Source organism: Marmota monax, unplaced genomic scaffold (genome assembly GCF_021218885.2).
Source record: "Marmota monax isolate L192 unplaced genomic scaffold, Marmota_monax_Labrador192_F-V1.1 WCK01_AAM20220418_F8-fsc00035, whole genome shotgun sequence".
NCBI classification, from domain to species: domain Eukaryota; kingdom Metazoa; phylum Chordata; class Mammalia; order Rodentia; family Sciuridae; genus Marmota; species Marmota monax.
The window spans coordinates 10,978,160-10,991,519 of record NW_026691961.1 but is presented as its reverse complement, the minus strand read 5'-3'; the positions used below and the strand labels follow the sequence as shown (position 1 = coordinate 10,991,519).

The 13,360-nt window shown below is 48.3% G+C and overlaps 1 protein-coding gene across 4 annotated transcripts in view; it reads left to right on the top strand.

Moving 5' to 3' along the window:
* The window catches only part of Cdip1 (cell death inducing p53 target 1), a 20,328-nt gene extending 7,118 nt beyond the window's left edge, over positions 1-13,210 (top strand). For 2 of the 4 annotated variants that reach the window (XM_046444442.2, XM_046444436.2), the window contains exons 2-6: positions 9,269-9,341; positions 9,841-9,942; positions 10,082-10,237; positions 10,950-11,223; positions 11,326-13,210. In XM_046444442.2, the coding sequence (XP_046300398.1) occupies positions 9,858-9,942; positions 10,082-10,237; positions 10,950-11,223; positions 11,326-11,437 (627 nt within the window). In that variant the 5' untranslated portion in view covers positions 9,269-9,341; positions 9,841-9,857 and the 3' untranslated portion in view covers positions 11,438-13,210. Of the gene's footprint in view, positions 1-555; positions 633-8,976; positions 9,037-9,268; positions 9,342-9,840; positions 9,943-10,081; positions 10,238-10,949; positions 11,224-11,325 lie in introns of all 4 variants that reach the window. The other 2 variants (XM_046444462.2, XM_046444466.2) reach the window with 2 other exon arrangements.
* Positions 13,211-13,360: the final 150 nt, after the last annotated feature.

Below are 13,360 nucleotides of genomic sequence, written 5' to 3'. Positions count from 1 at the left end.
AGAGAGAGAATTTTAATATTCACCTTTCAGCCTTCGGTGGACACAACATCTTTGTTTGTATGTGGTGCTGAGGATCGAACCCGGGCGGCACGCATGCCAGGCGAGCACGCCACCGCTTGAGCCACATCCCCAGCCCTAGATATCTTTTTTAAAAAAATATATTTTTAGTTGTAGTTGGACACAATATCTTTATTTATTTTTATGTGGTGCTGAGGATCAAAACTCAGCGTCTCACACATGCTAGATGAGCGCTCTACCGCTGAGCCACAACCCCAGCCCCTTTCTAGATGTCTTGAGTCATAGAGAAATACACATGGGCAAACATAGCAGCCCCAACATGACACACACTCTCACTTCTGCAAGGAAAAAAATCCCAGTTTTGTCTGAGCCTGTGTTAGTTTCAGGTTACAGGAATTTAGTGAAGCTTGCATATACTACATATAACATGAAACTGTGTTCTTTTGCTTCCCACTCACAGTTCCCCAAGAACTGCCATTCCTACTCCTCCTGTGCAACTCCACTGACCTCTATGTCCCTGTTTCTGTGACCCCACAGAGCAGGTGCAAGTAGTCTTGAGTGCCACAAGAGCAGGATGGCTCTGCTGTGCCCCAGAACTGATTACATTCTCTCAGGTATTCTTTTTTCTTGTTGTTGGGGACTGGGAATTGAACTCTGGGGCACTTGACCACTGAGCCACATCCCCAGCCCTTTTTGCATTTTATTTAGAGACAGGGTCTCTCTGAATTGCTTAGCACCTCGCTTTTGCTGAGTCTGGCTTTGAATTCATGATCCTCACACGCTGCTGGGATTACAGGTGTGCACCTCTGTGCCTGGCTCTCAGGCATTCTTTTTTTTTTTTTTTTTTTTTTAGTTGTAGATGGACATGATGCCTTTATTTTATTTATTTATTTTTATGTAGTGCTGAGGGTCAAACCCCAGTGCCTCACATGTGCTAGGCAGGTGCTCTACCACTAAGCCACAACCCCAGCCCCCCTCAGGTATTCTTATCAGCCCTGCAGCATAGCTGTTTCCTGCCTGTTTAAAGGCACTCTTGAAAAAGCTGTTTATAGCAACATTGAACAAGTGTCATTTTGAGGCCTGGCCCAGGAACAGTTACAGATCTCCATGTCTGCAGTGTTTTGTGTTTATTTACCAATTCCACCTACAACTTGAGTGTCTCACTAGTGCTGACAGGTCACTGCAGTTCATGTTCTTCCCCCAGCAGAGTTTTCTTCAAAATGATTGAAGGAATACTGTCATATGAGAGATCTGAGTGTTGCAAAGCCACCTCTGTTCTGAGGGAAAGCTGAGGGGTGGGAGTACGCTATAGTTTTCAGGTATATTTGATGACTGAAGTATATGGAGAAAGAAAGGGGATCCCAGGGATTGCTTCTTCCTGCAGCATGGGGAGACTTGGGTGAGGCCTAACTAGAGGCTCGGAGCCCCTCCCCTGTGCTCAAAGGCGTTTCTGTCCCAATTAAGACTCTTCCATCTGGTGGCTGTGACTGTTGTGACCACATGGCTTGATGGCATGAATAAACCTTGTGCTTTCTGGAAGGTCAGGATGTTATGTCTTGATGTCACCCAGCTGACAGCTGGTTCAAATAGTCAACCCAAAGATGATTTTGTGTCAGCTCAGTGCAGGCAGAGGTAGGAACTTCTTCAGAGCTGCATTTTGATTGCTCAAGTGATGGCTCTTTAGGCTTATGTTTCTAAAATTAGTTGACTCTTAGTTACCACCTCCTGCCTGTGGGCAGGTGCCATTGACTTTTTTATTTGCTAGTTGTGGTTCCACTTGTAGCTGTTTTCCATCCTTTGCTCATTTCCCCTGCCATCTGTTCTTCCTTCCTTTTCTGTATAAAGCAGCAGGACATAGAAACAAGCTTTCTGGAACAGCATAGGAGGCAGTGCAGAGGCTGCGCTGTGTTCAGTGCAGCTCTAGCCTGGCCTTTGACAGGCCAGGAAACTCACTGCATTCAGTTTTATCAGGGACCTTGTGGGGATTTGCTTGCTGTCCTCTGTTAGGTGGCCTGCCAACTCCCCAGGCCAGCCTTGAGACTACTGACTTAACAGGTCCAGTAGGACCCTCAGTTTGCCTGGAGCACTGGGAGGTGGCCTGGTAGAGAATAGACTCGTACTACCAAACTGAAGTAAGACCTCCATGCAGACCAAGCACCAACTTCTGAGAGAGGACTGACAGCCTTGGGCTCACTCCATGAGCATTTTCTCCTCTAGGTAAAACTAGATTGTAGTCTGAGGCACCTTTCTGGATTGAGGAGAAATAACATGAATCTAGCACAATTATGAGTATTTTGGAGAAAGAAGCATTTAGAGAAGCTGCTCATCACACATAAAGAAAAGCTTCTGTATTTGTATTTAGGTATAAACAAATCACCCCGAATCTCAATACCCAGAGAAAGCAGCTAATGTAGAATCACAGGCTACTTTACATCCTTCCTTCACTCAGCATTGTCAGGACCATCTTTCCATGTCACTGCAGGTAGCTCAGAGAGTCATTCAGAGGGTGAATACAGTAACACTGTAAGGTAGACTAAGTGGGTCTGACAGTCCCTTTGGTGGGATGTCAACACAGTGATGCAGTGAACACCTTTGCAGGTGATCGCTGCACCAGGTCCATCTTACCTCTAGGGTAGCACTCCTGTAGAAGTCATCAAGAAGAATGCAGGCACACAGCTCTTGTCCAGGAAACCAGAGCTGCTAGGTACAGGGAATGCAAAAGTAGCTTGCCAGAGCTTCACAGGAAGCTCAGCCTGCTGCAAAGTGTAGTAACTGTTGTTGTCATAGTTCCTGTAAGTCTTACTACTTCTAAGTTTAGAACCATTAGTTTAGAACCATTAGCTCCTGTGTGTGGTGGCTCATGCTGGTAATCCCAACAACCTGGGAGGCTGAGTCAGGAGGATCACAAGTTTGAGGACAGCCTCAGCAATTTAGTGGGACCCTGTCTCAAAAAATAAAAAGGGAGGCTGAGATTGTGGCTTAGTGGTAAAGCTCTTGCCTAGCATGTGTGAGGCACTGGGTTCAATTCTCAGCACAACATATAAATAAATTAAATAAAGGTCTATTGACAACTAAAAAAGCATTTTTAAAAAATAAATAAAAAGGGCTGGGGAATGTAACTCAATGATAGTGTCCCTAGGTTCAATCCCAGTACCCCTCCCCCCAAAAAGTCATCCCTAATAAACAATAGCAGGTTCTCTTTATTTAGCATCCCTTGTGCCAGGCCCTGTGCTCTGAAGTGGGTATTTTGCACCTTTTTTTTTTTTTTTTTTTTTTTTTAAGCGAGAGAGAGAGAGACAGAGAGAATTTTAATATTTATTTTTTAGTTATTGGCGGACATAACATCTTTGTTTTTGTATGTGGTGGTGAGGATCGAACCCTGGCCGCACGCATGCCAGGCGAGTTCGCTACCACTTGAGCCACATCCTCAGCCCTATTTTGCACTCTTGTAAGCTTTGTTCCTATCCCAACATATAAGCAGATGAGAGAAACAGGTCACAGCTAGGAAGTGGGAGGGGGGCTGGATCTGTTCTGGTTGATGCAGAAACACATCTTGACTCCTTGCCTCATCTGCAGCCATGCTGCAGCGGGCACCTCTCTGGGGTGCAGCTTCCTCAGGAGGCATCTCTCTGGGGTGCAGCCTCCTCCGGAGGCATCCCTCTGGGCTCCTCTGATAGCGAAGCCCTGGCCCTCTGTCCAGGCCCTTAATGTTGCACTCACATTCTGGGGTTCCTTCAGCACTTTGTTCTCTATATGAACTGAACCCCAGGAGCTGCCTGAGACTTCTCAGGGTGGAGGTTGAAACTGTTTTAATGATAATACAAAAATACATTCTGTAATGTGCTGGCTGACCTTCCCATAGATGGTGCAGAATTAGTGGGAAAGAAACTGCCAAAGCCAGTGCTGGCCATTGTTTTTGTGTCACACAACATACACACACAAGCCAGTATCAGTAAAAGGCAGTAAATGTTATTAGCCAGGTGGGTGGTGCATGTCTATAATCTCAGCAACTTGGGAGACTGAGGAAGATTGCAAGTTCAAGGCCAGCCTAGCAATTTAACGAGACCCTGTATCAAAATTTTAAAAAGGATTGGGGATATAGTTCATATAGCCCTGGGTTTAATGCCCAGTATCTCCCTCCCCCCAACAAAAAAGGAAAAACAAAAACTGACCAGCTGTGGGTGTAGCTCCATGGTAGAGTATTTGCCTGAGAGGTCCTGGGTTCCATCCCCAGCACCACACAGAAAAAAAGTTATTCAGTGGCACTTCTTTGGACATGAACAAAGTAAGCCTGCTCCTTCAAAAAGACAGTGGATTTGGTTTTGTATATGTTTTTTTTTTTTTAATATTTATTTTTTGGTGTAAATGGACACAACACAATGCATTTTATTTTTATGTGGTGCTGAGGATTGAACCTGGGTCCCGCCTGTGCTAGGCAAGCACTCTACCACTGAGCCACAATCCCAGCCCCAAGTTTTTGTATATGTTGCCAGTAATAAGTTTATTATTATTTCCAGTAATAAAATTTGAGATATCAAATGAAAATCAGATTTTGGCAACATATCTAACACTGTGAACTTGATAGTTTCTTGATATTTATTTTATTATTACTTTTTGGTGCTGGGAATCATGCAGGGCCTTGCACATGCAAGTCAAGCACTCTACCACTAAACTACATCCCAGCCTACTTCATGATATTTAAAGACTTTTCTGATAATATTGGTGGTGATGCTAATAGTATGATTGATTGGTTGATTATTTCTGGTTCCTCATTTTGTATTTCTAATATAGTATTCATAGATAATAGCTCAAAAAAACCAAAATCTATTTGTGGTCCTCAGTAATCAAATGTAAAGGAGTCCCAAGACCAGAAAATCTGAGAAACACTGCTTTGGCAGACTCCGTGGAACTGGAATTTCAGAACATCCCTTTGGGCCCTGTCTTTTCTGTCATCTCTCTGCCTCATCCCCTGTTGCCTATCCTCAGGCTCTAGGAGAGCACACATACATGGAGAGCCAGCCAGGTTGACTATCACAATGGGGCAGGAGCATCAGAGTACCTGCCCCACTCCTGGACTTTGCCTCCATAATGGCTTGGCAGTAAATCTGCTGGTGGTATTCTGCAAGGGGACAGATCACAGGTGCATGGCTGGTACCCATGGTTGCAATGTATAGGACATTTTCAAGTGAGAATAGTTTTCCCTCAGATTCTATTGTAGTTGCTGTAGCTAGCAGGTCTATATCCTGCTGCCACCCTCTCAGGATCCTGCCATGGCGGGCAGGCTGTTGCACATTGGCCTAGCTTTGGCCTTGGATTCATTGCACTGCTCTCTGCAGTGAATGGAGGAGGATGCCAGAGTCAGTGCCCAGTGCCCTGAGGTCTTGTACTTGGCTCCTATCTGGGAAGCAGGAGACCCAGAGGAGAGCAGCTGAGCTCAGCACATCATGAGGTGTCCCCTCCCTCCTCTGCCTGTCTCCAGAGTCAGAACTGCCCTTTACTGACCTGTCTGGAACCATACTCTATTCAAAGTATAGTTATGTGCTACCTAACAAACAAATGTGTGGTCAACAATGGACTGCATGCATATATGAGGCGGGTCCCCTCAGATTATATTGTCTGGTGGTGTCATTGCCATCTTAGCTTGTGTAAGCACTGTTTCTCAGAATGCAACTTCATTATTAAGTACAGTTCAGTGCTTTTAATATGTTCACATTGTGCATCCATCCCCATGATCTAATTTTATGTTTTTATCCACCCAACAACAGCCCCCTTTCTGTATGGAATGGTCCACTAGGACCAAGAGGCAGGTGTCCTAGTTTCAGTTCACAGGAAGTTGGAGGCTCTGACCTGCCCAAGGTCTTGGATTTGAAGTCAGGTTTATCTGGTTCCAGCATGCCATTTCTTTCTGTCCTCACCATTTTCCCATTAATAGGGCCTGGCATAGGGTCCATCCTTTACCCTGTGGGAGTTGGAGAGGGAGGTAAGGTTTCAGGTTTTGGTGCCATGCTGACCCCATTTTAGAAGACTGACAATGTACTCTTTTTTTTTTAATTTTTAATTTTTATTTTAATTTTTTAGTTGTTGATCAACCTTTACTTTTATTATTTATATGTGGTGCTGAGAATGGAACCCAGTGCCTCACACTTGCTAGGCAAGTACACTATCACTTAGCCACAGCCACAGCCCCTGTACTATATCTTCTTTTAAATATCTTTTTTTGTGAATGGAACAGTACCTTTATTCATTCACTCGTTTGCTTGTTTGTTTTTATGTGGTATAGTGCTGAGGATCAATGGAACCCAGTGCCTCAAATGTGCTAGGCAAGCCCTCTACCACTGAGCCACAACCGCAGCCCTCAGACTGTGCACTTTCCTTGAAGCTAAGTCACATTCCATGTGGCCTGGGATGGGAGTGCAGTAGAGCAGTTTTTATTGGTTTCATGGCCCCATCATGTACCCTAAAATCTACTGCAGGCATCTCAAAATATCTTTTCCATCCTCACTCTGGGAAAATCTCCAACTGGCTGCTCCCTGGAGAAGCAGCAGGAACCTCTGTGAGTCCATAAGACCAGGTGCCAGGCTGAGTGAAGGTGAAGTGTGCTGCATTCCCTGGCAGAACTGCATGAAGGGGCAAGGGAAGTGAGGCCTGGGCTCCAGTGCTGCAGTACAGAGCAGGTTTTCATTATGAGATGGACCCTGCACTGAGCAGGCCCCAAGGCCCCCTGTGCTGCTTAACCAGCCTCACAGGCAGATGGCATTTAGAATCCAGATGTCCTCAGTATACTGGGGTTGTGGGATGTGAGGGTGGCTTTGCAGAATAGTGCTTGACCCTGTCTGTGTCTGGGAGCAGTGGGTAGGGTGAGAATTGTGTCTTGCCCCTGGGAAGTTCCCAGCCCCATCAGGTCACACACCTTTGGGAGGATGGATTGCAGCTGCAGTGGGATAAAGACAGGTACCCTTTTTTTCAGGTGTCTTTAATAACTTCCTATAGAACGGCATGGTGGGTGCCAGGCTGTTGGTCATCAGCACAGGGGCCAATGGGTCCCTGGTGACCGGTTCTATCCCCCAGTGGACTAGGGGCATGAGTGGGTCCAACCTCCCTCTCTTGGACACATCACCCCCTCTTTCCCCTGAGGGCTCCCCTAAGTTTGTCCCACTTCCCCCATACTTCACTAAATTCCCATTCTAAGGGACTTACTTATTAATGCCAGTGATAGGGATTCTAATGAACAGCTCAGAGAAGACAGGCTCATGCATGTCTTGGAGTTCCCACAGTGCCTGCTCTTGTGCCTAAGACACTCTCCCTTCTTGAGTCTGGAGCCTTCTGACTCAACAGCTGCTTTTCTGCTCTGGCAAAGGCCAGGACCATTCCTTTTGGGATGGGCTTCTTAATAAAAATGCCATCAAGGAGACAATGAGCTCCATGGTCAGTTTGATCTATGAGGCCCCCATAGCCAGTAACCCAGGCCTCCCCCTACACTTTATGGATATTACCCATACGTCTTTAGCGTCTGGGAAGCACCTCTGCCCCCTTGAACCACCCCTCAGGGCTGAGCAGTGGTACTCCCAGCATCCTCAACACTGTGTCTGAAAATGGGTAGGAGCAGGAATTTAAGGCTCAGAAGAAATCCTTGAGGGCATCTGACACTGATTGGGAGGCTGTGTGACCCTGGAGACTGAGCTTTGTTGGATTTCTTGATAAAATGCAGATGCTGAAGGGCTGGCCTGTGGGCTGCTCTGAGGGTTAATACTTGTGCAGGGAATGTCACCTGATTGAAGACATCAGAATTGTTCCTTCTCCATGGCCTTACTTAAGACCACCTCTTGGGCTTCTGCAGCCCCAAGAGTCTGGGAAAAGATAAATGCTCATGGAGCATGTGCCCTTGCAGGGCTCTCAGGACGCCTGTCTCATCCTACACTGGGTGTGTGAAGCTACACCTCACTGGACCCTTTAATAGGTGAGCCAGCATTGCTACTTGAGTTCAGTAAAGAATGTTCCTTGTTTCCTGTGCTTTAGCTGAGACTATATCATCTGCCTGAAGTCTGTGGGGAGTCCAGATGCCAGATGAGCTCATGAGCCCTGGGGTCTGAGTTTTAATATGGTTTTATATTGGAAGGCACTTGGGGCATTGGTATTTGATTTTGAGAGTTCATGCCACTGTCCAGATACTTCTCTCCTTGTGAGGGATCTGCTCCATGTTCTCTGCTGCAGTTTGGGAAGGTAGCTGAATGGATATGGGTGTGAAGGGCTGGGCAGCAGTGTACAGCAGGCAGGGCTATGGAGAGGAGACATTGAATAGTATCAGAGCCCTGCAGCTACGTGGGTGTAGGGTCCAACTTCTCTGCTTACCATGTTTCTAAATTTTAGCCACCTTGTGGATATAAAATCATATTTCAGTGTGGTTTTGATGTATGTATGTGTGAGATGCTGGCAGTGGAAGCCAGGACCTTGCATGTGCTAGGCAAGTGTTCTACCACACCACTAAGCTACAACCACAGCCTGAAGGAGCATTTTCATTCTTCAAAGTTTGTTTTTAAACGGAGGTCTCAGTGTTGCCGAGGCTGTCCTCCCAACTCCAAGGCTCCAGTATCCTCTTTGCTCAGTCTCCCTAGAAGCTGGGACTTTAGGTGCACCATGCTGGGCTTTGGTTTTGATTTTTATTTCCATTGTGAAAAAATATTGAGCCTGCCATTTGCACTGTGTATGCTGTTGTAGCATACGATGAATTTTTTTCCTTGTTTGTACTATTACTCTCATTTGCAAAAAGAAAGTCTCATTTCAGAATGCTATTAATGGTTTGTCGTTTATAATGCTAAGTAAGAGTGAAGGCAAGGAGACCTGGCTTCCCTGCTTTTCTCCTAATACCTAAGCAGTAGGTGCTCAGGGAAGTTGGTGAAAGAAATTAGGCAAAGTGTTTAACTTGACTGATTCTGTTTTTCCTTCCTGGCTCCAAAAAAGTCCGGAGACTAGGCAGACCCATATCCCATCATCCTGACTCTTTTCACAGTCATTGCATGGGTAATGTATTTGTCAAGACTGGTGGGAAAAAAAAAAAAAAGACTGGTGGGAGGGGGTGGTATGCAGAGGACCCAGCAGCCACAGGACTTGGGGACAGAAATCAGACCTGTGAGGTCGGGCAGGGCAAGAGTGTGTAGTGATTAGGCTTATGGGTGGCACAATGAGTGGGGATGTGCCCAAGCCTGGCCCAGCAGCTCTCACAGGCTAAGTGTGCTGCTTCTTCCTTGAACAGCTCTCCAGAGCCCTGTCCATCCTGGCCAGCCACTGAGGACCCACTTCCTTTCTCTGAGTACCAGGGGTTTGAGGTAAGAAATCTCCTGGAATTCTTTCCCTTGGATCTGGCAGCCTCTGGTGGTGATCAGCCCCTCCATGGATGCCTGTAGGTAAGGGGAGGACTAGGTGACTGCTCTTCTGTGGAGCCCTGGGTCAGCTTCCCAGGACTGCTGTCCTTGCCTGAGTGACTAGAAAGATACAGAGAATGGCAGCTCTAAGCTACTGGTCCCCAGGGTAAGGTGGGACCTCCCCTATGATGAGCAGTCCAGTGATTTGAGTTCTCCAAGGCACCAGCCCCAGCCTACTAACCCTGCCTCCAGAGCTGGGAGCTATGCATGAAGGGAATGTGACAGCTTGGGCACCTGAGCCAAAAGCAAGAGACCCTGTGAAAAGAGGGCCTGTGTGCTAGTGCTCAACTAGACACCTCTGAGGACAGTGACACATCTTGTGCAATGGCCCTCAACACAGTCCTGAACCTGAGTGGAAAGCAGGTTGACTGGGAGCTGATTTTGTGTCTGGTTTTCCCTCCAGGTCCAGAAGCAGCAAAGATGTCTAATGAGCCACCCCCTCCTTATCCTGGGGGACCTACAGCCCCACTTCTGGAGGAGAAGAGTGGAGCCCCACCCACCCCAGGTAAGAATCCCCCCTCCCCAGATGCAATTGGCACCTCTACACCATTTGTTCTCCAGGATCACCCTGTGTCCCAAAGCAGTGATATCTGGCATGGCCCATGTGCTGACCACCTGAGCCTCCACTTTCTGCTTCTGTCTAGGCCGTACCTCCCCAGCTGTGATGCAGCCCCCACCAGGCATGCCACTGCCCCCTGCAGACATTGGCCCCCCACCGTACGAGCCACCAGGTCATCCAATACCTCAACCTGGCTTTGTCCCCCCCCACATGAGTGCGGATGGCACCTACATGCCTCCAGGTGAGTTTGGAAGGAGTGTTGGGATCATTAGAGCAACCACTGTCCATCCTTCACTGTAGGCAGTTGGTGATGGGCCAGACTGTGGATGTGAGACAGGGTAGCAGGGCCTCTTGCTGGGTTTGTCAGGTTAGAAGACAGGCACTCAGGGAAGGCCCCTCAGTTACAGTGGCTCCTAATGACTGAGTGCTGTAGGACTTCTTCCTACCAGGGACTTGGCTCCTAGTAGATGTCTGGATCTCTGCCTATCTGCAGCTCTCCACAGGGCCAAGGAAGGGCCTATGGCTCTTGTACAGGTTGCCAGGTAAGGTGGGATGACCCTCAACACACCAGGGAAAGCCATGTATGCAGGAGAGGGGTAGGAGAGAGGTGAGGCTTTTCCTACTGTGGTAGGGCCCTCATCCCTGCTGATTCTGGCTGCCTAGTCCCTTCATGCTAGAGGTGGGAGAGCAAAGGGAAGTCAGGTCCATGTTCCTGGCTCTCTATCACATTTATCCTGGTCCCATAGTGTGGGGACTAGAAAGGACTAGGAGAATATGGTTGCTTGAAACAGAGCCCCAACCACAAGTCTTCACTGGTACTCTGTGGCCCCAGGGTACAGGAAGCTTTAGGCTGCACTTGGTTGCTGGGTCCCAGGTTTTGTGCTCATGCCACTAGGGCAGGTGGCCAGCCAATGAATGACATAACCTCTCTGTTGTCTTCTGTGCTACTCCAGGTTTCTACCCGCCTCCAGGCCCTCACCCACCCATGGGCTACTACCCACCTGGACCCTACCCACCAGGGCCCTACCCTGGCCCTGGAGGCCACACAGCCACCGTCCTGGTTCCTTCAGGGGCTGCCACCACAGTGACAGTGCTGCAGGGAGAGATCTTTGAAGGCGCACCAGTGCAGACTGTGTGTCCCCACTGCCAGCAGGCCATCACCACCAAAATCTCTTATGAGATTGGCCTGATGAACTTCGTGCTGGGTTTCTTCTGCTGCTTCATGGGGTAGGTGTGGGGTGTTCGCAGGGTTGGACCTCCAGGGCTCTGCAGACTGCCTCTGCCTCTTCTCTTCAGGCATCAGCCTTTTTCTCCCTGTCTCTGATTCAGGTGTGATCTGGGCTGCTGCTTGATCCCCTGCCTCATCAATGACTTCAAGGATGTGACACACACGTGCCCCAGCTGCAAAGCCTACATCTACACGTATAAGCGCTTGTGCTAACAGAGCTGAACTCGGACTCCCCAGCCTGTCAGTGGCCCCCTCCCCATGCTTCGCTCCCTGTGCTCGGTGGTTGCTTCTCCTCCACTTGGGGTTGGAAGCTAGGCCACCCTCCCCTGGAAGTCCTGTCCTCTTCTCCTTGCCCTACTCTGAGCATCTGACTCTTCCAGCAAAAATTCTGTTGGCTTTAAGGCCAAGGGCCAGTGGATGGCAGGGGAGTAGCACTGAGCTTGTGTTTTGCTGGTTTGCTTGGTGTTTTTGATCCGGAAGATAAGCTGGAAAGGGGTCCTTATGTTTCCATTTCCGTCCAAGGTCCAGGCTCGGTCCTGACTCTCCATGGGGCCATAAGCTGCCAAAGTAGGTCCCAGCCTGAGGTCCTGCAGTAGAGGCTGTACCTGGAGCCACAGTTGTTCCTGCTAGGCTGACAGTAGGGCATCATCTGGACCCAAGCAGAACAGGGTCATAAGGCCTGGGTTTGGTGTAGGGTACACTGCACCTCTAGGGTGCCAGAGGTGGGGCATGCCAGAGTTAATGATCGCCAACTCTGGCCCTCAGCACTCAGGTATGGAAACCCAGGACATCTCTCTGTCCAAGTGCCCAAGAACCCCTGGTACAAGGTAGGGAGGATGCTGGGTAAGTCATGGCCCTGGTAACCAAGAGTGACTCATCCCCACTGTACCCCCTTTGAGTTGATGTGCAGAGACCCCCTTTCTGGCCACACCTCTGTGAACCCCTATATTTTCTGGGGCCAGAAGGAATGCCCATGAACCTAGCCCGTCCTGTCTACCCTGTGTCCTCACTGTGTGTGGGTGCAACCTTGTCCAATAGCTGCTATGTCCCAGCTGAAACAGATGGCAGATAAAAGGGCCCCCCCCCCCTTAGACGCACTGGGATTTACAACACCTTCACCCTTGGTTCTCTTCCTGGAAAGCACTAGGCCCTTTGCCTCACCTGACTTGCTGTTGCTGTACCTACTCCCTCTCTTTGGGACACGTCAACAGAAAGAGCTGTGGCGCTGGGATGAGGAAGGAGTGATGGCCTAGTGGATAACTGTCTTGCTTGCCCAGGGCATAGACCCAGAGCTGTCTTTATTTCCTAAATGGTTTGTCTGTAAACTTGCCCACATGGACACTGTATTCCTGCTACTGTCCCGCTCTTGGTCGCGCACTGCCACTGCATGGCCTCCTGTCACTGTGAATCGTGGCCTGGTCTCAGTTTGTAGTTTCTCATTAAATTGGCCCTTTCACTCCCCTGCCCTGGACCTCTCTGCTCTTGCCTGGTTTCCTTCTTTTCTGAGGGAGGGGGGCGGAGGCTACAGGTAGTGAGGAGGCAGGTAGGGGGTTGAGCCCAACTGCTTTGGGGAAACATTATGTAGACCTGCCCTGGGAACCCAGCTGTGACTAGGCCAGGGCAGAAACTGCCTTTGACAGTTTGAAAGTCACCTTTCTTTCTGATGCTGGCACCTTGGCATTCACCCTTGGGACCTGCAAATTGGAGTCTACCCATCCCAAGCTTGGGCTTGATGTCATCCTGCTCTGTAGCTCTTTTTCACTTGAGATAGAGCCACTGGGTTGAGACTAATGGTCTATAGGTTAGTAGGGTACAGCCTGAGCATCCAAATTCTGGAATAGCTCTGGCCTTGGCCTGTTAAATGTGAAGGTGGTAAGTTTCAGTCCGTAGTTTAAAAAGACTTTCACCACCATATAATCCTTTTTTAAATAAAACTTTTTACAAGTGGTAGATTCCTACTAATAAAAATATTTAACCTCACACTTATATTTAAGAGACAATGAATTGTTTTTATGTTTTTTTAAAGTAGGAAACCTTCAAAGTGTTTGAGTTAAAAAATTACAGGTCCAGATAACCATTAGGATTATCTGTGATAAAAGTGGTCAAGAGAGAATGTCTTGGGGAATGGGTGCTAGG